This window comes from Phyllobates terribilis, unplaced genomic scaffold (genome assembly GCF_046119375.1).
Source record: "Phyllobates terribilis strain yellow unplaced genomic scaffold, ASM4611937v1 Scaffold_285__1_contigs__length_2463970, whole genome shotgun sequence".
In the NCBI taxonomy this organism is placed as follows: Eukaryota; Metazoa; Chordata; class Amphibia; order Anura; family Dendrobatidae; genus Phyllobates; species Phyllobates terribilis.
Window position 1 is genome coordinate 1,077,147 of NW_027363045.1, and position 22,944 is coordinate 1,100,090.

General features: G+C 43.2%; 2 protein-coding genes across 4 annotated transcripts in view; both read right to left on the reverse strand.

The window, feature by feature from the left end:
* Positions 1 to 22,944, reverse strand: part of LOC141220371 (uncharacterized) — a 324,060-nt gene that overhangs the window by 231,020 nt on the left and 70,096 nt on the right. The gene's annotated exons all lie outside the window — the stretch shown is intronic.
* LOC141220368 (uncharacterized) overlaps positions 1 to 22,944 on the reverse strand; it is a 97,095-nt gene that overhangs the window by 5,869 nt on the left and 68,282 nt on the right. For 2 of the 3 annotated variants that reach the window (XM_073666292.1, XM_073666293.1), the window contains 2 exons: positions 8,193 to 8,290; positions 223 to 313 (listed from right to left, as the gene is read on the reverse strand). In XM_073666292.1, the coding sequence (XP_073522393.1) occupies positions 223 to 313; positions 8,193 to 8,290 (189 nt within the window). Of the gene's footprint in view, positions 1 to 222; positions 314 to 8,192; positions 8,291 to 8,373; positions 8,498 to 22,944 lie in introns of all 3 variants that reach the window. The other variant, XM_073666291.1, reaches the window with a different exon arrangement.

The window sequence follows — 22,944 nt, forward strand, 5'->3', positions numbered from 1 at the left end:
TGTCCAAAGTCATTTGAGGAGTTTCAATGTCCAAAGTCATTTGAGGAGTTTCAATGTCCAAAGTCATTTGAACAGTTTTAGGTGGAGGACAATGTTTTGGTCTAGATGCAAAATGGTGATTACACAATTGTGATCCAGCTGGACTCTTTGACCGGTAAACCAGCCACAGCCGGTGACGGAGAAGAATCAGTGACTTCTCTGCATTTAGTAGTTACTACTCACCTGGGTAGTCATATGTAGGAATCTCCTCTTTACACCGCTCATCGCCCCTCACATATGTCTCTGTAGTATTAATATGGGTCAGATCTTCACCCTGAAACAAATGTTGTAAAAGTCACAGACAGATGGAGAAGTCACATCTATGATCAGTAGTGAAGAGCGAGTACCGTAATATTCGTAATCGCTATAATCGTAACGAGCACTTTGTAATAATCGCTCCGAATAGCGAGTACAAGGTAAGTCAATGGGAAATGTGAGTAATTTTCTGATAGACCCTAAAAAGTGGTCTGGGGGCCTGAGGAAAAGGCTGATGGATGGGAAAGTGATGAAACAGAATGAGAAGAGCCTGGAGAATGTGCCTGCATGCATTTCTGACTCACATATGGTTTCTGGGAATAAGTTTGTTGCAGTGTTACGCCACTTTTACAGACACACAAGAACAACTAGCAAACCTAACCTAAATTGCATTTAACAGGCCAAAAAGGTTAAGAAACAGTTTTCCTGCACAATCACTTGTATATAAGGCTAAATAAACCAGAGAAACCAAAAAATATCCCTTTTAGCCTTTGTTCACACATACTGTTGCGGCTTTTTTTCACCTTTTACAATTGAGAGGGTCCTGATACATTTTGTAGGTCCCTCTGTCATACATCGTTTTTAGTTCACTATTCCCCAGCACTTTACAAGCACAGCAAGAACGTACTAGTAGGTATGTTGATCTTTGACCTGAGAGGCCTCAGGTGGCTCTGTAACATGCGTTTTGGAGGGACAGCTGTTCCTTAGACATTTGGGCGGTCCCTCCATCATTGACACTCAGATAGTGGAATACATATTCAATAGCAGTTTACAATGTGCCCATTGTAGCGTTGGGCTTGACCCTCCTCCTCCTCCACCACCAGCATGTGATACTGTGGCCCTAAATTCAAATGTTCAGAGGCCCTGCAGGAGGCAGGAATTTTGTGAGAGCCCTCGTGTGGCCCTGTAACATACATTTTGAAGTGCCCTCCTGTAGAGATTTTGGAGGTCCCTCGTGTACATCTGAGAGTGCCCTCACTTACTCATATTGTAAGGCCCTCACTGTATTATTTAACTCATTTAGGGGCAGAAACTACAGAGAAAAAGTCAAGAGACATGGAGTACTAGAAGGTAGCAGTGAGTACGGCCTGCGATCCTCAGGTATGGCTGAACTCAGTGAACTGGAAAAATAAAGCTGCACTAGTCAACTGGATGACGAGCTCAAATATATCACTTGTGCAAGTCAATGGACAAAGGATATATAGTGCCCCAACTCCAGGATGGGTTGGAGAAGCTTCTCCAAATGGCTCCGAGATTTTGATGGTCAATATTTCCCAGATTATATAGGCAGAGAAGACTTCTTGATATTGTACTACTTGGTCCAGTGCAGAATGTGCATTGTATTTCCAAAAATTACTCCTGGGGGCTGTGTCATAAGTGCAGGGAGATTCCTTGACAAGGGCCTCCCTTGTCAAACATTATCTATGATGGAGTACTGTAGTAGTTGTGGCCCTCAATTCAAATTTTCAGAGGGCCATCAGTCGGTCATCAACAGTCAGTGTAAATTTCTATTGAATATGTATCCCCTGTCTCAGTCACAATGTGGCACAAGCCAGGCATGTTTTTTGCCAAATAGGTTGACTGACAGTACATTTCTATTGAATATGTATTATCTACGAAAAAAGACAATTACCCATTAAAAATTTACTTTTAATTTAAACACACTAAAATAATGTACTCAATAGTACAGTTGGGACAAACTAACATATAAGAAAGGAGACATAGAGGGATATAAAGGTGAAAAAGGAATAGAAATAGTGTCAGCTAGGCCGTAAATAATACGCTATAAGGGATAATAAACTAATCCCTTTCTGGCAGTGGAGTATATCAGCCCCCAATATTCAAATAGTGCCCCCACTGTACCACGGCTATCCTTCACCTAGTCCCCAAGGAACCTTAATAATGCTATTCAACGAGTACACATATGAATTTTGCAAACAGCGTCCTCAGTAGCGTATTCAGCAAATATTCAATAATGACATCAATGGCATATAGAAAGCTAAATGTCCACAGTAATACTAACACCCCAAAAAGTCAAAAAAAAATTGAGGCGTATGGAAATGTAGTCCACCAGCATGCAGAGTCATGCAAGACCCAAAAAAAAAAAAAAAAAAAAAAAAAGGCCAATTAAATCTTGAAAAAAAATATAAAGTCCAGAGATTTTTCAAAAAGCCATATCAGATGACCAGTGTAAAGCAAAATAATAGTCCAGTAATCACCAAAACAGTTACAGGAAATCTAAACGATATTAGAGGTGCTGATGGATACAAAGATGACAATGTCCCAAATAAAGAAAATCCAATGAGAAAAAAACGCTGCTAGTCAGAAAAAAACACGTATACATGTAATAAAAATCAATGACTTATCTTGTTGCATCCAAGAAGTGTTTAGGCTGGTGTAAAGTCAAGTTCCACTTGTTGATCCAAAAATATTCAGTTTGTAGAGATCAAATTCAACGATGCGATCACCAGAGGAAAGAGTTAACATATATCCAAAAAGACATCAGGCTTCACTTCAATATGAAAATATACCAATGGATCAAATGTTCCCATAATCTCTACGCGTTTCGCCCCCCCTCCTTGAATGTGGGGCTCATCAGGGGAAAAAAAGAAAGTTTAAATGAGGGATAGGGTGCATCGATAATAGATGCTACCAAACCGGAATGCAGTCACAGTATTACTGTGGACATTTAGCTTTCTATATGCCATTGATGTCATTATTGGATATTTGCTGAATACGCTACTGAGGACGCTGTTTGTCAAATTCATATGTGTACTCGTTGAATTGCATTAGTAAGGTTCCTTGGGGACTAGGTGAAGGATAGCCGTGGGTACAGTGGGGGCACTATTTGAATATTGGGGGCTGATATACTCCACTGCCAGAAAGGGATTAGTCTATTATCCCTTATAGCGTATTATTTACGGCCTAGCTGACACTATTTCTATTCCTTTTTCACCTTTATATCCCTCTATGTCTCCTTTCTTATATGTTAGTTTGTCCCAACTGTACTATTGAGTACATTATTTTAGTGTGTTTAAATTAAAAGTTAATTTTTAATGGGTAATGGTCTTTTTTGGTAGATAATCTTTACTTACCCTCCTTCCAACGTATGTTGGTTATTTTCTGGTATTTGGTATTGAATATGTATTCCAAATCTCAGTCACAATGTGGCACAACCTGTGACAAGGGCCTCCATCCTCCAATGACAAATATTAGTTTGGTAGGACCACTGTACATTACAGATTTGTCCACTGCACAATGTGCATAGGGTTTGTAAAAATTAGCCCAATGGGCTGAGTCATGGTTGACACAAGAAGCCACCATCCCAAGGGTCTCCAATCACAAATAGTAGTTAGGCTGGAGTAGGAATACTGTCCTGGTTTGTCCACTGTACAATGTGCATAGTATGTAAAAATTAGCCCTATGGGCTGAGTCATGATTGACGATGGAAGGAATCTTGTTTTATGGGAAGGGGGTGACGTTAACAGCAGTAGCATGAATCTGCATGTTTGGTGAATTTAGGTTGGCTTGCTGTCATCTGGAGGGATTACAAACTGTGGAGATATCCAGTCCTTACTGAATTTAATCAGAGCAAGTCTGTCTGCATTTTCCGTGGAGAGGCGTGTGCGCCTATCAGTGATGATTGCCCCAGTGGAACTGAAAACATGCTGAGACACCACACTAGCAGCCGGGCAGGCCAGCACCTCCAAGGCATATAAAGAGAGGTCGGGCCAAGTGTTCAGCTTAGACACCCAATAATTAAAGGGAACTGAAGCGTCAGAAAGGACACACGTATGGTCACTTAAAGTAACCCTTGACCATGTTCTGCAACTTATCCCTCCTAGGCATTTTTATAGGCAGATAGCCCTTGCTGTTTTGCTGGTATATTGAAAATTGCCCAATTTGGGCACATTTTCCCCCCTCCTCCGTTGGAGCTGGTGTTCGTGTCTCTCCCCATTATCCTTTGGTGTTGAAAAGAGCTGGTACCTCTGCTACCAGCATTATCTGAGGGTGATGTTTTCAGCAACTGATCTACAACGGCCCTCTTAAACGATTCCATTGTACAAGCCCTGGCAAAAATTATGGAATCACCGGGCTCGGAGGATGTTCATTCAGTTGTTTAATGTTGTTGAAAAAAAGGAGATCACAGACATGGCACAAAACTAAAGTAATTTCAAATGGCAACTTTAGGGCTTTAAGAAACACTAAAAGAAATCAAGATTAAAAATGTGGTACCCAGTAAGAGTAATTTTTTTCAGACCAAGCAGAGGGAAAAAATTATGAAATCACTCAATTCTGAGGAAAAAAATATGGAATCACCCTGTAAATTAAAATTTCCAAAACTAACAACTGCATCAAATTAGATCTGCTCGTTAGTCTGCATCTAAAAAGGAGTGATCACACCTTGGAGAGCTGTTGCACCAAGTGAACTGACATGAATCATGGCTCCAACATGAGAGATGTCAATTGAAACAAATGGGTGGATTGGACAACCTTTCAGGGTAGGATCTGGTGTCCGTCAGGGCTGTCCTCTTAGCCCTTTGCTTTATGCCTTTGCAATTGATCCCTTCCCATCTTGAGGGTAGTGGCCTAAGCAGACGATGTCACCGTCTTTGTTTCTTCGCAAGATGAGGCAATGGTGGTGATGTCAGAAGAGGAGCGCTACTCGGAGGCATCCGGGTCCAAGGTTAACCAGGATAAGTGTGAAAGTCTATGGCTGGGAGGCGGAGATCCCGGGTTTGATCTTCCGGACACCCTCCCCGAACCCCAAGAACACGCCAAAGTCCTGGGCACTGAATTCGGCCAGGGTGATTACCCCATGAAAAACTGGGAAGGCAGAATCAAAAGTGTCGCCCAAAGAGTGGACCAATGGAAGGGTTGGTCTTTGAGCCTGAGGGAAAGGGTTGGCCTGTGCAAAGCTTTCCTGCTCCCCTTGCTAATCTACCTGGGCAGCGTCTGTGTCTTGCCAGAGCCTCTCTGGACACGGGTCTACAGTCTGTTCTTCCAGATGATATAGGGGAATAGACTGAACCTAGTCAAGCGGGAGGTCACTTACCGCACGAGGAGACTAGGGTGGTTGGATATGGTGAACCCGTCGTGTTCCTAGTGAACACCTTCTTGAAAGTTAACGTGGCAAACCTCTGGAAAGAGAGGGCTCCTCCATGGGTATTATCCTGCAAGGGATGGTTTCAGCCATCAATCTTCAGGGGGAAGATTGAAAGATCTTCACACACTGCATGGGCATCTCCCAGCTTATGTTACCCCGGTTCTGAAAATGATCCACCGGTGGGATCTGGGAATGTGGGAGGTGAGGTCCCTCTCGAGGAAACTCCTCGATAGGAGGGTCTTGCTTTCTCATTTCCCACCGTTGGGATCTGGAGGTTGGGTTGAGTTTGTTAAATTCTAGCAGGATCCCCAAGAAGTACTGGGACTTGACTTGGCGCTGCTTCCAAGGTAAGCTGTGTGTAAGGGGCAATTTGAAGTACAGGAGCTCAGAGGACAGGAATTGCCCCCGTGCAGCTTGTGCTAACATGCTGAAAGCATGGAGCACTTCCTTCTTCATTGTCCCTTTAATACAGAGGTGTACAACAGGGTGGGAGCTTCCATTGGTTGGCCATGGCTGGCTACTCTATCCTATGCCAGGTGGGCCTATGGAGCGTTCGGAGACCTTGGGAGAAGGGACCGAACCACTTTATTCATACTAAGTGTAGTGGTCAGGTATTTCACGTGGAAAGCACGAGTTTTAGTTTTGACGCAGAGTAAAATCCTAAGTGCAAATGAAGTTTGTAGGAACATCCTAGGTGACCTGGTGAAGGCACGTTCTCTGGAGTATGAAAGACTGGCTGACGGGAGGGTGGCCCGTCTCTGGAGGGGCTTTTCCTTCAGGGTGCCTTAGTCTGGTAGTACTCCTATATCCAGGTGGTGGGCTGATGTCTTTTGTTTTGTATTTATGTCTCCTGAATAGGTTTGCAAGCATCGAACTTGAGCCTTGGACGGTGAGCATGTAGGTTGCCTTTGCCCTGGCCTCTGCTTAACTTGGCATGGCAGATGCTACAGACTACAATGTTTTTCTCTGAAGGACTTTCAGAAAAAAAAATTCCACACAGCAGCTGAACGCCCCCTCGCCCTGACTTGGCGCACAGCGGCGGTGCTCTTGGGAACAGTTGACCCAGTTCTCACTCTGGGCAAACCACAACTCCTTGGTGCCTGTTTTGGTGCTACATATCCATCTTCCTCTGTGTTGCTGTCATGGCTATGCATGCCAACGGTCCAGGTCGGATTAGTGGACTCATAATCGACTACCTCGTCTTCCATCTCATCCTCCTTCCCAGTTGACATTGTAGGCTGACCTGACAGCAACTGTGTCTCATCATCATCAGCCTCCACCTCTGGAGAAAAAAAATGATGTTCCGCCAAGAGTCTTTCTTCTGGCCATAGGTCCTCAAATACATAAGCATAAACGCACGCCACCTCCTCTTGTCCCTCTTCAATGCTGCACAGTGATAGTCCAGAGCCAACCAAAGGATACGTACTAAACAGATCCTCAGAGTGGCCAAGCTTGGGGTCATATGTCTCCTGTGACTGAAAATTGTTGGAGGAAGGAGAACCAGCTTCAGGATTGGATGGGCCAGCCTTCTGTGTATCCACAGTAGACTGTGTGGTCGTGGAAGATTTGTTGCTGCTTGACAAATGCGTAGAGGCCTTGTCTTCTATCCAAGACAGAATCTGCTCTCGCTCTTCTGGCTTCCACACACGTTTACGTTCCAGACCGGGAAATTTTTCCAGGAACATAGTGGATGCATCAAGATTCTTCTGACCTGACACAGACTGAGTGCCTTCTTGCGCACCACTGACACGTCCCTTAACAACAGTCTTTTTTGGCATTTTGGGCTTTGTTGACAGATTTTCAGATGTTGATGGCACAAGTCAAGCTAGCTGTCACAGCCAAAATATTGGTTAAAATGGCCTGGTGCGTGCTTTGTAGCAGGCAGTAGGAAATGTTTGGACTACTGCTTAGTGTAGGGCACAAAACACTTTTTTAAGTGGACCAATATGGACAGAAGGCAGGCTCTGACCCCTAAAACAGCAGGGAAAATAGACCGGTGGTTAAAAAAAAAAAAAAAAGAAAGGCAGCACAAAAAGCTACTTCTGTGTGTACTGGAAAAATATTGCTTTCCTCTGACAAGAGCTGTTTTAATATGGACGCTGGAAGAACACTACCTAATACACTCCCTACCTAATACACAATCTCTCCCTCCTTGTACTCTGACTTTGTTGTGTGCCTTCAGCTCTGAAAAGAGCTATTTTTGGTGGTATTATGGAGCTAGTGAGCGGCTCCTTTAAACACAGAACTAGTTTACATTGCAGGTAGCCCTTAAAAGGGCTTTTGTTTTATCAAGAGGCCTAAACACTCTCCCTAGCAGCTCAGCGATCTCTTCCTATGCTTATAGAATGCAGGCTCCAGACGCAATGTGCACAAAATGGCGGCGGCAGGGCTTAAATAGACCCTATGTTGCTGGGCGGCCAGCCAATCACAGTAATGCCACAATCAAGATGTCTGCGGCATTACTGTGATTGGTTATGAAGCCCAGCATGTTTAGTGGCTGCAAAGGAGGCGCCAAAACTACAGGGTGGGACATTCGAATATAGCGAAGCGAGTACACAAATACTAGCAATATAATGAGAAACCTGAATACCGTACTATCCGTGCGAATAGCGAATGGCAACGATACACTCACTCATCACTAATGATCAGCTCTAATCCTGCCATCGCCACCATTCTCATTATACAAGTATAAACCATATAATTCTAGTGGATAAAATAAGACCGAACACAAGACCTTCACAGTCGTCTACACATCACAGGAGAGATCTCATGACACCTTCTCTCCATCTACCTGATGATCCTGAGGAATATTGGGGGCTTCTTGTTTACAGTCCTGTGGAAGAAGAGGACGGGGACATCTCTCTGGTGTTGTCCTCTTACTGGATAGATCTAAAGGAAGCACATACAGGGACTGAATTAATTCTTTACATACAGATAATTATAGGTCGTGTGTATTCAGTCCTGTCTGTTACCTGGTGATGTGAGGGGCTGGGGAACCTCCATCATAACGTCCTTATACAGATCTTTGTGTCCTTCTAAATACTCCCACTCCTCCATGGAGAAATAGACAGCGACATCCTGACACCTTATAGGAACCTGACACATACAATGATAGAGTTATCCCTCCAATCCCTTCATAGCTTTACTTTAAAATGTCCCAGCATTCCTCATTCCTAGCAGTGTCACCTCTCCAGTCAGCAGCTCAATCATCTTGTAGGTGAGATCTAGGATCTTCTGGTCATTGATGTCCTCATGTATCAGGGGGTGAGGTGGAGGCCCCGTGATTAGGCTCAGGGGTCTTCCACATCCCTCAGACACAGGGTCCTGAGAGCGCTCACTAGAGGTCTTCTTCACTACTGTGTAATCCTGGTTATGGAGAGACACATTAATAAATCTCACTACAGACATTTCCAGAGTCCTCACCTCTCCAGTTCTGTCCATCTGTTATTCCCATAGATAAGAATGATGTAATGTGACATCATCAGAATCTCTCACCTCTCCAGTAACCCGGAAGAGGATCTCTAGGGTGAGGTGGAATATCATCTCCGCCATCTTGTCTGTGTCCATATCCATCTTTGATGCGTAATTCAGGAAAATTCTCTTATATAGAAGATCTTCACTGAGAGGATCTGATATTGTAGAGACCTGAATGAGAAGATGATGAGCCGATGTAACATCATAAAAATCTTGTGTAATAATACAATTACTGGAGATAATAAGGGAAACATTTGAGGAGATTTAGGTTTTACAGTATTTAGTTTTCTTCTTTACATCTAGTAATAAAACCTATATATTTTAGGCCACAGACAACAAGCAGTTTCTTCCTCAGAATCTGCCAGTGAATACCTTTCTCATAGACTCATCTTCCATAAAGCTAATTCTCGTCTCATTTACAGACACTGGAATCGGCATTAGCAATACTGCAGGAGATATTCATTACACGTGACATGAGAAATAACTATTTTATGATGAAGACGAAATCTTCATCTTCCACTACGGCTCTATAAACGTATTTGGCTAGAGTCCGTCACTGACTACATCACCACCGGCCGTCTATATGTTTCCCGTCTTCACCGGACTGTCATCCTCTATCACGTTAGATCTCAGGTCTGATTCACACTTAGAAGTTTGAGGCATTTATAAAAGCTTGTTTGTAAGACCACAAAGACAGGAGTTATTTGATACCACAATTTCCATGTACAGTGTTTTATGGGGTTTCAAAACAAAGTGTGAATCTCAAATTGAAATCATTGTTGTTGAGATTTTCTGCAAATTTCAACGCCTCCTCCTGTGTGCCACCCAACATCAGGAGGAGGTCGTCGATAAATCGACCGTACCATATGATTTTTTGGTCTGTAAATATTGCTCTCATGGTAAATGTATTGCTCCTCCCATTTGGACATTAATCCAATGACTATGAAAATTTGCTGCCCATACTTACTCCCCTCCTTTGTAAAAAAAAAATATATATATATATATTGTCAAAGCGGAAATAATTATGATCCAGAAGAAATTTATCTGACATGATAATGAAATCTTTTATTTCTACTGTATACGTGCTATAGGTATCCAAGTGATAGCTCAGGCTAGTTAATGCTACACTGTGTGGTTGAATATAGAGGTACACATGTGGTCAAAATTGTTAATACCCCTCGTTTAACCCTTTACTGGCCTGGAGCATATTAGTACGCCCCAGGCCATCACCCCCGGTTCAGCACAGGCTTCGGCGCTGAGCTCGCACTGAACCGGGCACATTTCAGTTGATTCTTACAGCTGACATGTGCCCGCAACAGCCTCGGGTGGAATCGCGATCCACCCACGGCTGTTAACCACTTAAATGCCGCTGTCAATCTCTGACAGCAGCATTGAAGAGGGCCGCACCGGAAGTGTGCCACTTACCCCGCCCATAGGTGACCCCGTCATGTGATCGCGGGTCACTGATGGGTGGGCATGGCAATCCGGGATCTGCAGCAGACCCCAGTGGTTGTCATGAAAAGATTGCTATGGGCGCCACCTAGTGGTCAGCGCTAATAGCACAGGAGCATTTCTGCTACATAGAGGTGATCTGCTCATCGCCTCTATGTAGCAAAGGCAATCAGACAGTGGCTGCTTCTAGTCTCCTATGGAGACTATAGAAGCAAGCAAAAAGTGTGAAAAAAATGTTTTTAAAAATATTAAAAAATGTAAAAAATATAAAACTTTAAATCACCCCCCTTTTGCCCCATACAAAATAAAATAAAAAATAACCCCCCCCACACACATATTTGGTATCGCCCGTTCAGAAGTTACCAAAAAAATAATTAATCCGATCAGTAAATGGCGTAACAAGAAAAAAATTCCAAATGCCAGAATTACATTTTTTTGGTCGCCGCAACATTGCAATAAAATGCAATTATGGGCGATCAAAACATCGGATTTACCCCAAAATGGTATCAATAAAAACATCAGGCAAAAAATAAGCCCTCGCCCGGCCCCAGATCCCCAAAAAATGGAGACGCTGAGGGTCTCGGAAAATTGCGCCATTTTTTTCTGGAATTTTTTTTCACCACTTAAATAAAAAAGAACCTGTACATGTTTGGTGTCTACGAACTCATAATGACCTGGGGAATAATAATGGCAGGTCAGTTTTAGCACTCAATGAACGTGGAAAGAAAAAAAACAACAGTGGAATTGCATTTTTTTGCAATTTCACCGCACTTGGAATTTTTTTCCCCGTTTTCCAGTACACGATAGGGTCAAACTAGTAATGACGTTTAAAAGTAAAACTCGTCCCCCAAAAAATAAGCACTCACATGACCTTATGGACTGGTCATGAAGGGGTTAATGAAAGAAAAACCCACAATTGTCACAGAAATACCTTGAATCTGACAAAAGTAATAAATTAAAACTCTCTGAAAATGAACAAATTAAAGTCAGGATTTTCTTTTCAACACTGTTTCCACAGAATTTAAAAAAAAATAAACTGATGAAATAGGCCTGGACAGAAATGATGGTTCTTCTTAACTTAATATTTTGTTGAACAACCTTTTGAGGCAATCACTGCAATCAAACGATTCCTGTAACTGTCAATGAGACTCCTGCACCTCTCGACAGGTATTTTGGCCACTCCTTATGAGCAAACTGCTCCAGTTGTCTCATGTTTGAAGGTTGCCTTTTCCAGGCAGCATGTTTCAGTTCTTTCCAAAGATGCGCAATAGGATTAAGGTCAGGGCTCATAGAAGGCCACTTCAGAATAGTCCACTGTTTTCCTCTTAGCCATTCCTGGGTGTTTTTAGCTGTGTGATATGGGTCATTATCCTGTTGCAAGACCGATGACTTGCAACTGAGAACAAGCTTTCTGACACTGGGCAGCACATTTCTCTCTAAAATCCCTTCATAGTCTTGATATAGGGAAAATATATATTCTTGTACCGTGTTGGCCAGTAGATAGAAAAATATTTAGAATTGAGAGTCCTCAATGGTTGATACCTTTTAATGGCTAACTGAAAAGATGGTAACAAATTGCAAGCTTTTGAGACTACTCGGGTCTCTTCATCAGGCATAGTATACCACAAAATCTGAAAAGTCACATATTTATACACAATAAGACATACAAAAAATGCAATAGGTAAGGCAGGTGATGAAAAGCATAGTTATTATGGAAGAGATAAACAGTTCTGGCTATAAATATGTTAGCAGTTAATAGATAAGGAGTGTGAAGGTTTTATTGTCCTGTGACTAGGTCCAGTGTAGCGATGACCTCACAAGTCTGAGGAGCAAATTCCTTAGTTGATGTAGAAAGACATAAATCCATGCGACACATTCATTGCTGATCTGAAAGTGAGGCCATCACTACACTGGACCTAGTCACAGGACAATAAAACCTTCACACTCCTTATCTATTAACTGCTAAAATATTTATAGCCAGAACTGTTTATATCTTCCATAATAACTCTGCTTTTCATCACCTGTCTTACCTATTGCATTTTTTGTATGTCTTATTGTGTATAAATATGTGACTTTTCAGATTTTGTGGTATAATATGCCTGATGAAGAGACCGGAGTAGTCTCGAAAGCTTGCAATTTGTTACCTTTTAATGGCTAACTGAAAAGATGGTATCAACCACTGAGTACTCTCAAATCTAAATATTTTTCATAGTCTTGAGATTTCATTGTACCCTGCACAGATTCAAGACACCCTGTGCCAGATGCAGCAAAGCAGCCCCAGAACATAACAGAGCCTCCTACATGTTTCACAGTAGGGACAGTGTTCTTTTCTTGATATGCTTCATTTTTACATCTGTCAACATAGAGCTGATGTGCCTTGCCAAAAACTTCCATTTTTGTCTCATCTGTCCATAGGACATTCTCCCAGAAGCTTTGTGACTTGTCAACATGTAGTTTGGCAAATTCCAGTCTGGCTTTTTTATGATTTTTTTTTCAACAATGGTGTTCTCCTTGGTCGTCTCCCATGAAGTCCACTTTGGATAAAACAACGACGGATGGTCCGATCTGACACTGATGTTCTTTGAGTTTGAAGTTCACCTTTAATCTCTTTTTAAAAGTTATCCTGGGCTCTTTTGTTACCATTTGTATAATCCGTCTCTTTGATTTGTCATCAATTTTCCTTTGCTTGTCAACTCTTTCCTTTGCTTCCTCTAGTCCATGTTGAGTGTGGTGCACAGCATGTCACCAAACAGCACAGTGAGTATCTGTAGCCCTATATACAGGCCCACTGACTGATTACAAGATTGCAGACACCTGTGATGCTAATTAGTGGACACAACTTAATTTAACATGTCTCTTTTGTCACAATATTTTCAGAGGTACCATCATTTCTGTCCAGGCCTCCAGGCTTCATTTTCATAGATTTTCAATTTATTATTACTTTTGTCAAATTCAAGTTATTTCTGTGACCATTGTGGGTTTTCTTTCATTAAACGAGGGGTACCAACAATTTTGACCACGTGTGTATAACATCGCATGATAGCCAATTTTCTTGCTATAAAAAAATGTTCAAATACAGTAACCACAAATTTAGAGTCCCTAATGTAGCTGGGAATTTCTTGCACTAGTGGTTGAAGATAGAAATCTATCCACACACCCAGTCTCTCTCCCGAGTCCCGTAGAACCTAAGCCCGCTACTATTGGTCTGAGTGGTGGTGGAAATATGTTTTTGTGGATCTTAGGAAATTAATGATATATAGGTATGAAAGGTTGTTCCACATAAAGCTGTTCCGCCAGTTTTTTTATCCAAGGCTCCTGTACTCAAACCTTCTTGTAGTAATCTATATAATTCCATATTGAAATCATTGGTGGGGTCTCTGGTTAGTTCCAAATACACATCAGTGTTTCTTGTTTCTTCAATCAATCAAATTGAGCTTGAGCTAAATAGAATGTAATACCACTATTGTGCCCCACTTGTCTGCTTGTCGCACTGTCAAATTCATATTAGTTTTGAGTTCCCTCAGGGCAATTTTTTCTTTTCTAGTTAGATTGTTATTTTTATTTCCTTTATGAGTGATTTCATTTGTTTAGAGAAACCAAATCCTTTTCAATAAGATCCTGAACTGGTCTAAAACCATGGGACGTGATTGAAGTGGATTAAAGGATGGATTTCCCCTATGAAACAGACTATTCAGAGAGGAATCAGACTTCATAGATTCCCTCTCCAATGATTTCAATTGTAATAACACCTTTTGTTCTGAAAAAGATTTGTTAGGAGTAATATCAGAATTAACTGTTGCAACATCAGTAAGGCTGTGTGCCCACGATGCGTTTTTAATGCATTTCCGCAGCGTTTTTGCAGCTGCGGAAACGCATTAAAAACGCATGGTAGAAGGGCATCAATGTTCCCCAATGATTATCCGCATGTGCTGTGTACATGCTGCGGAAATTTCCGCTGCGGATTATCAGTGTGGAAAAAAACGCAGCCCTACCAATTATTTTGCGGAAGCGCTGCGTTTTCGCCGCCATTGACTTGCATTAGAACGCGCCAATTCCACAAGACTGCATCTGTATTTGCGCAATTGGCACGTTCTAATGTGCGTATGGTACCCGGGTGTAGAGGAGAGGAGAGTCTCCTCCACACCCAGCTACCATAGAAACTGTAAAAAAAAAAGAATAAAATAAAAAATAAAAATTATATTTACCTTATGGCGGCCCGCGCTACGCTCCTTCCCCTTTGCCGACAGATCGTGTTGGACTGTAGGACCTGCGCTGACATCACAGTCATGTGACGGCAGGTCTTTCAGTACAGGGAATCGCGATGTGCCGGCAGCCAGGAACGAGCGCAGCTACACACCCCGTGCCATCGGAAGGCAAGTATAGGTTTATTTTTTTATTTTTAACCATTCTAAAGGTCACACTATATAAATCCATGCTGTTTGCAAGGATTTATATAGTGTGACCTAGTTGTCAAGCACTTTCCAAGTGATGCTAAAATCGCCAGGAAAGAGCTTGTCAATCCGCATGCGGAAATGCATGTGAAGTACGCTTCATTTCCGCATGTCCCTGGCAGGAAAAACGCATGAACAATCCGCATGTACAATCCACTTTTGCAATCTGCATGCGTTTTTTTCTGCCAGGGAGATGCAGAAACGCTCAGGAAAAAATCCTGAGCATTTCTGCATCGTGGGCACATAGCCTAATATTTTCATCATCATTATCAGAGCTATCACAATGACATTTCCGCGCCAGTCTATTAACATCCAAAATTGCTCTAAATACATCAAAATCATTGGTAGGGGCAAAACTTAGGCCTTTCGCTAAAAGTGATAATTGTTCCTCTGATAACACAAAACTGGACAAATTCCAAATCAGTAGCTCTAATAAAGGTGGTTTCTGTTCCGGGTGGTATATATGTTTCCACTTGTGTTTGTGGACCCCCTTCCTCCGTTTTTTGCCATGCTAGTAGATGTATTTTGTGGATGTTCATAATAAAATCTTCCATCTTCGCTAAATTAGCTTTCAGTTTGTCATTATTGCTAGTGAAATCCTCGTTGTGCACAAATTTTTCCAATGAGGATTGGATACAAAAACAGAAATAAAAAGTAAGTTCCAGCTCCTCATGTTTCAGGATTAACCCATCAACTTCAATGAACAATCTGTCTCATCATACAGGGCTGTGGCCATTTTTTTAGCCTTAATCCCCTTGGTATCATCTCGTTTTCACATACATTTCCAATTCTTGTAATAAGAAAAAAACATGCAAAAAGCACAAGACACATGTTAAACATTTGTTTTAAAATAAATTAAGTCTTTTGAGCACCAGAACAGATGTACACCGCAGGGATGGCACAGGTACAGCTGCTACACCAACCCTGGCAGTCTAACCACTTGCTGCTGTCAAATGCAAACATGGCATCTAAGAATGTTTGACAGAGTTCAGCTCAATGCCCCTCCTCCTCCCAAAGTACTCAATAGTAGGGGGCTGCCTAGTTACTACGATACTTAAATGCCTAATAATGGTGTCTGGGCCTGCAATATACAAAAGTCTATTAACACGACTCCAAACACAGACTAAAACACACGCCCACAGGAAGAAGCAGGTGCAAAACGCGCGTGGGGGCTTCCGCCTAGCCAGTGGCTGCAAATATCCTAGGTACTAATCCTATACATGTATCTATGCTCTTATATTTTTATATGGTAGTTCTTTTAACCCCTTCAGCTTTTTAGCTGGTATGTCTATTGCACGCAAGGCAGTTTATGCATTTATTTATACGCTGTATTATAAGCATTTACTTATTAATATATACATATTCCTTATAGATTTAATTCTGATTTTTTGTTACTTAAACTACTCTAGTAGTGCATGATCTATTGAACTGGTACCATTGTGGGTCTGATTAATTTTTATATATTTCATTGCACTAGGAGTATGTTGTAATAGAACCACATGTTATATACTATCCACTTGGTGGCTACAATATAATTTTTTATTATTTTTATATCACATAAATTTTTGTAATTGTGACATACACAGGGGTACCATTTCTAATTTATACTGGGTGAGGTGTCACTCTGTCTTGTATCCCCTCCTCTTGAATTTTAATATATTTTTGTCTTTGTAAAATTCTATTAATAAAAATTTACGTTTTACTCTATTGGGTTTATACAGTGCTGGCCAAAAGTATTGGCACCCCTGCAATTCGGTCAGATAATACTCAGTTTCTTCCTGAAAATGATTGCAATCACAAATTTTTTGGTATTATTCTCTTCATTTAATTTGTCTTCAATGAAAAAAAAAACAAAAAGAATTGTCCTAAAGCCAAATTGGATATAATTCCACACCAAACCTAAAAAAGGGGGTGGACAAAAGTATTGGCACCCTTTGAAAAATCATGTGATGCTTCTCTAATTCGTGTAATTAACAGCATCTGTAACTTACCTGTGGCACTTAACAGGTGTTGGTAATAACTAAATCACACTTGCAGCCAGTTAACATGGATTAAAGTTGACTCAACCTCTGTCCTGTGTCCTTGTGTGTACCACATTGAGCATGGAGAAAAGAAAGAAGACCAAAGGACTGTCTGAGGACTTGAGAAACTAACTTGTGAGGAAGCATGAGCAATGTCAAGGCTACAAGTCCATCTCCAAAGACCTGAATGTTCCTGTGTCTTCCGTGCGCAGTGTCATCAAGAAGTTTAAAGCCCATGGCGCTGTGGCTAACCTCCCTAGATGTGGACGGAAAAGAAAAATTGACGAGAGATTTCAACGCAAGATTGTGCGGATGGTGGATAAAGAACCTCGACTAACATCCAAACAAGTTCAAGCTGCCCTGCAGTCCGAGGGTACAACAGTGTCAACCCGTACTATCCGTCGAAATCTGAATGAAAAGGGACTGTATGGTAGGATACCCAGGAAGACCCCATTTCTTACCCCGAGACATAAAAAAGCCAGGCTGGAGTTTGCCAAAACTTACCTGAGAAAGCCTAAAACGTTTTGGAAGAATGTTCTCTGGTCAGATGAGACAAAAGTAGAGCTTTTTGGGAAAAAGCATCAACATAGAGTATACAGGAAAAAAAAAAAAGAGGCATTCAAAGAAAAGAACACGGTCCCTACAGTCAAACATGGCGGAGGTTCCCTGATGTTTTGGGGTTGCTTTGCTGCCTCTGGCACTGGACTGCTTGACCGTGTGCATGGCATTATGAAGTCTGAAGACTACCAACAAATTTTGCAGCATAATGTAGGGCCCAGTGTGAGAAAGCTGGGTCTCCCTCAGAGGTCATGGGTCTTCCAGCAGGACAATGACCCAAAACACACTTCCAAAAGCACTATAAAATGGTTTGAGAGAAAGCACTGGAGACTTCTAAGGTGGCCAGCAATGAGTCCAGACCTGAATCCCATAGAACACCTGTGGAGAGATCTCAAAATGGCAGTTTGGAGAAGGCACCCTTCAAATATCAGGGACCTGGAGCAGTTTGCCAAAGAAGAATGGTCTACAATTCCAGCAGAGCATTGTAAGAAACTCATTGATGGTTACCGGAAGCGGTTGTTCGCAGTTATTTTGGCTAAAGGTTGTGCAACCAAGTATTAGGCTGAGGGTGCCAATGCTTTTGTCCGGCCCTTTTTTGGAGTTTTGTGTGAAATGATCAATGATTTGATTTTTGCTTCATTCTCTTTTGTGTTTTTTCCTTGCAAGCAAATTAAATGAAGAGAATAATACCAAAGAATTTGTGATTGCAATCACTTTCAGGAAGAAACGGAGTATTATCTGACAGAATTGCAGGGGTGCTAATACTTTTGGCCAGCACTGTATACGCTCTGTCTTTTTTGGATGTCTATGTAATTTGGCAGTACCCATTTAATGTATGTGGTCAAATATAAGCACATTAGACTGAGGTTGAATGAAAGCACTGATTTCGGGGGTTTGGTTGACTATATAATGAATTTGGAGGCCTCCCGACAGATAATGTCAGGGCAGAGTAGGATCTGGCATCTTGAATTTCAGAGGCTAATCAGTTTGTTCTTCCTGTAGATAATCCTCCGCTAGAGAAGTCTGGAGGCGACCCTCATACAGATCACAGGAAAGCTGGAATATTTGTGTGTATGGGGGAGTCAGGAGAGATAGCCGTCTGCCAATGACCGTTCAGCCAACACTTAACTCATGTGTATGGGGCCGTTAGTATTACATGACAAGCAGTGATAATGCACTGTACTACTGTAGTGCTGTGTACTATCTGAGCAAGCAGAGGCTTGTATGTTGTATGATCGCACTAAAGAGAGTTGTTTAACCCCTTAGAGCCAATTTTGACCTTATTGACCAAGCCAAATTTTACAATTCTGACCAGTGTCACTTTATGAGGCAATATCTCTGGAACGCTTCAACGGATCCTACTAATTCAAAGATTGTTTTTAGTGACATATTGTACTTCACGATAGTGGTAAAATGTATTCGATATGACTTACATTTATTTGTAAAAAAAATGGAAATTTGGTGAAAATTTTGCAATTTTCAAACTTTGAATTCTTATGCCCTTAAATCAGAGTTATGTCACATGCTTCACAGGAACTGAAGCAACGTGGAAGGAAAAAATAAACATTTAACTTTTTTCACATAAATTTTACTTCAGACCCAATTTTTTTTTTATTTTCACAAGGCTAATAATAGAAAATGGACCACAAAATGTGTTGTGCAATTTCTGCTGAGCATGCAGATATCCCATGTGTGGGGGAAAACCACTGTTTAGGCGCACGGCAGGGTTCAGAAGGGAAGGAGCATTGTTTGACTTTTTGAAAGCAAAAATGGCTATAAATAAGACCGGACACCATGTTGGGTTTGGAGAGCCCTTGATGTGACTAAAAATAGTGGAAACCCCCCTATAAGTCCCCCCATTTTGGAAACTACACCCCTCATGGAATGTATCTAGATATGTGGTGATCACATGATCACATTGAACCCCCAAGTTCAGAGCGTAGAGCAGTGATGATAAAAAATTCAACTATTTCAACAAAAATGTAATTTTAGCCCCAAATTTCTTTGTTTTCACAAGGGTAACAGAAGAAATTGAAGCCCAAAATTTGTTGTTCAATCTCTCGAGTACGCGGATACTACCTATATAGAGGAAAACTATTGTTTGGGTGCATGGCAGGGCTTAGAAAGGAAGGAGTGACGTTTTGGAACGCAGACTTTGATGGAATAGTCTGCGGGTGTCATTTTGCGTTTGGAGAGCCCCTGATGTGCCTAAACAGTGGAAAAGCCCAACAAGTGACCCCATTTTGGAAACTACACCCCTCAAGGATTTTATCCATGGGTACAGTGAGCATTTTGAACACACAGATACTACACATAATTTGATAACATTAGGTCGTCATATGGAAAATTTTATTTTTTTTCACGAAAATATTGTTTTAGCCTCAAATCTGTAATTTTCACGATGGATAATATAGTTGAAAATGGATCCCATAATTTGTTACATAATTTATTCCGAACGCGATGATACCGCATATGTGGTCAAAAACTTCTGTTTGGGGACATGGCAGGGCTAGGAAAGGAAAGAGTGCTATTTATCTGGAATAAATTGTGAATGCCACGTCGCATTTGGAGAGCCCCTGACATGCGAAAGCAGCAGAAACCCCCTGAGGTGACCACATATTTGAAAATTTACTGCCTAAGGAATTAATCTAGGGGTGTAGTGAGTGTTTTGAAGTCATAGGTGCCTCACAGAATTTTAGAACACTGAAACATGGAAATGACATTTTAGTGGTAAAAATATAATTATAGTATTTGCTGCAAATTTTCAGGTACACAAGGGTTAATAGGTGAAAATGGACCCCATAATTTATCGCACAATTTCTTCCGAACACGGTGAGCTCCATATGTCTTTTAGGCCACATGTCAGGGCTGAGAAGGAAGGAGCGCTATTTGGCTTTTGGAGCACAGATTTTGCTAGAATAGTTTGCGGGCGACATTTGCGGAGCCCTGAATGTGTCAGAACAGCAGAAAACCCCCAAAAGTAACCCCATTGTAGACGGCTGCAGTGACTATTTTGTAACATCCACGTCAGGCTTTTTCTGGAGAATTGCAAATCTGTCAGTTTAATGCCCACACATTGTGCCCCCATACAGTGTAGTTCCCCCATATATTGTAGCGCCCTCATGTAGCATCGGCGTCTCTCCCCCCTGCCAGGCAGAGACGCCGTCCCCCTTACCGCCTCGATCCTGCTCCAGCGTCTTCCGGCCTCCCTGCAGCTGCTGCTGGTGCACGCAGCTTCCCTGGCTCTGTGCTTAGGGCGCGCGCGTGCTCCCTCCCTCTTAAAGGGGCCGCGCGCACCGTCCTAAAAAGTCCCCGGCCAATCACAGGAGGGCTTTCCCTATAAGAGGCACCTCCTCCAATATGGAGGTGCCCGTGCAAGGTTGTTGCTTTGTGATTCTTACTTTGCTTCAGCCCCCAGGTCCTCTGCAAGTCAGTCCTGTTTGCCAGTCTGATCTTCTGCTCAGTCCGCTAGCCTGACTTCTCTTCTGCCTGACAGTCTGTCTACAGTCCAGTCCGCCAGTCTGTCTATGGGCTCTGCCCGCCTGCTTACCTGGAAGCACCTGCCTGTTACCTGCCGTGCCTGCCTGCCCGCTTACCTGGAAGCACCTGCCTGTTACCTGCCAGCACGCTTACCTGGAAGCACCTGCCGTGCCTGCCTGCCCGCTTACCTAGAAGAACCAGCCAGCTACCTGTTGTGCCGCCAGCTTGCCTACCCAGAACACTCGCCTGACTATCTGCCTAATCAGCCTGCTTGTCTACCCGGACCACCCGTCAGCCTGCCAGCCGAAGCTTATCCGCTGTACCGGTCAGTTCCTGCCTACTGACCCGTGGGAGTCACCTGCTCATACATGGTCGGTCCCAGAGTGGCACCTGGTCCCTCTGCTCGGTTCCTCCCTCCACTGAGCCGCCGTGCGACCTCGCCGTGAGAGTTGATACTTACTCACGCCCCTCCTTGCACCGCAGCACAGAGGTTCCACTACTCGGATCCGTAACAGTTTGCACGGACCATGGAACCCGGTGGCCCCCAGGCTCCTTCGCTTGCTGACTTGTACCAGGAGGTTTCTCGTCAGAGATCCCAACAGGAAACCATCCTGACCTACCTGTGGTCTGTCAACTCCCGCCTGGACACGCTGTCTGTCCCACCTGTGTCCGCCTCAAGCTGAGCGGCACCCGCTCTGGCGGCGCCTCAGCCTACTGGTGCCATGGCATCCAGCTCTGGACCCCGGCTCTCTGCGCCTCCTCGTTTTGGGGGTGACCCCGCCTTATGTCGGGGTTTTCTGAACCAGTGCACGCTGCACTTTGAACTCCTGGCACATCAGTTTCCCTCTGACCGGGCCAAGGTGGCATTCATCATGTCTCACCTCACCGGGGAAGCATTGGCATGGCTAAACCCTCTATGGGAGAGAGGGGATCCCCTGGTGTCAGATCTTCCGGCTTTCCTCACTGCCTTCCGGAAGGTCTTCGATGAGCCTGGACGAAGGACTTCTACTGCCTCCTCATTGCTCAGTCTCCGCCAAGGGAGTCTCACCGTGGGCCAGTATGCCATACAGTTCCGTATCCTCGCATCTGAGCTTGCCTAGAACAACGAGGCCCTGGTGTCCACCTTCTGGGAGGGTCTTTCTGGACGGAGCAAGGACGAGCTAGCCGGCCAGGACATTCCTACCACCCTGGATGACCTGGTGTCACAAGCTACCCAGATTGACATCAGTTTCTTGGAATGAGCTAAGGAGACTACCCGGGAGAGAAGATTTCCTCATCTTGCTTCTGTTTTCCAGAAACCTGCCTCCCAACCAGCAACTCCCCGGGCACGCTCGCCCGAACCCATGCAGATCGACCAGACCAAGATGGTCAAGTCTCGCCAAGAAACACGCAGAGCCGAGGGGAGCTATTTTTACTGTGGTAGTAAGGATCATCTGATCCGTTCCTGTCCGGTGAAGCCAGGAAACTCCAGCGTCTAGGACCGCTCGGAGGAGAGGTTGTCCTAAGCAAGAGTAAATCCACTCTGCATTTTCCGTGGAGAGGCGTGTGCGCCTACCAGTGATGATTGCCCCAGTGGAACTGAAATCACGCTCAGACACCACACTAGCAGCCAGGCAGGCCAGCACCTCCAAGGCATATAAGGAGAGGTTGGGCCAAGTGTTCAGTTTAGACACCCAATAATTAAAGGGAACTGAAGCGTCAGAAAGGACGCACGTATGGTCACTTAAGTAACCCTTGACCATGTTCTGCAACTTATCCCTCCTTGGCATTATTACAGGCACAGATAGCCCTTGCTGTTGTGCTGGTTTACTGAAAATAGCCCAATTTGTGCACATTTTCCTCCACCTCCATTGGAGCTGATGTTCGTGTCTCTCCCCATTATCCCTTAGTGTAGAAAAGAGCTGGTACCTCTGCCACCAGCATTGTCTGAGGGTGACGTTTTCAGCAACTGATCTACAACGGCCCTCTTGAACGATTCCATTGTAAAACTCTTTGGTGACTCCAAAAGGAAAGAAGGAAATTTCTCCTTGTACCGTGGATCGAGAAAGGTGGCCAAGCAGTATAGGTTGTTGGATAAAATGTGAATCACGCGAGGGTCTTGCCACAG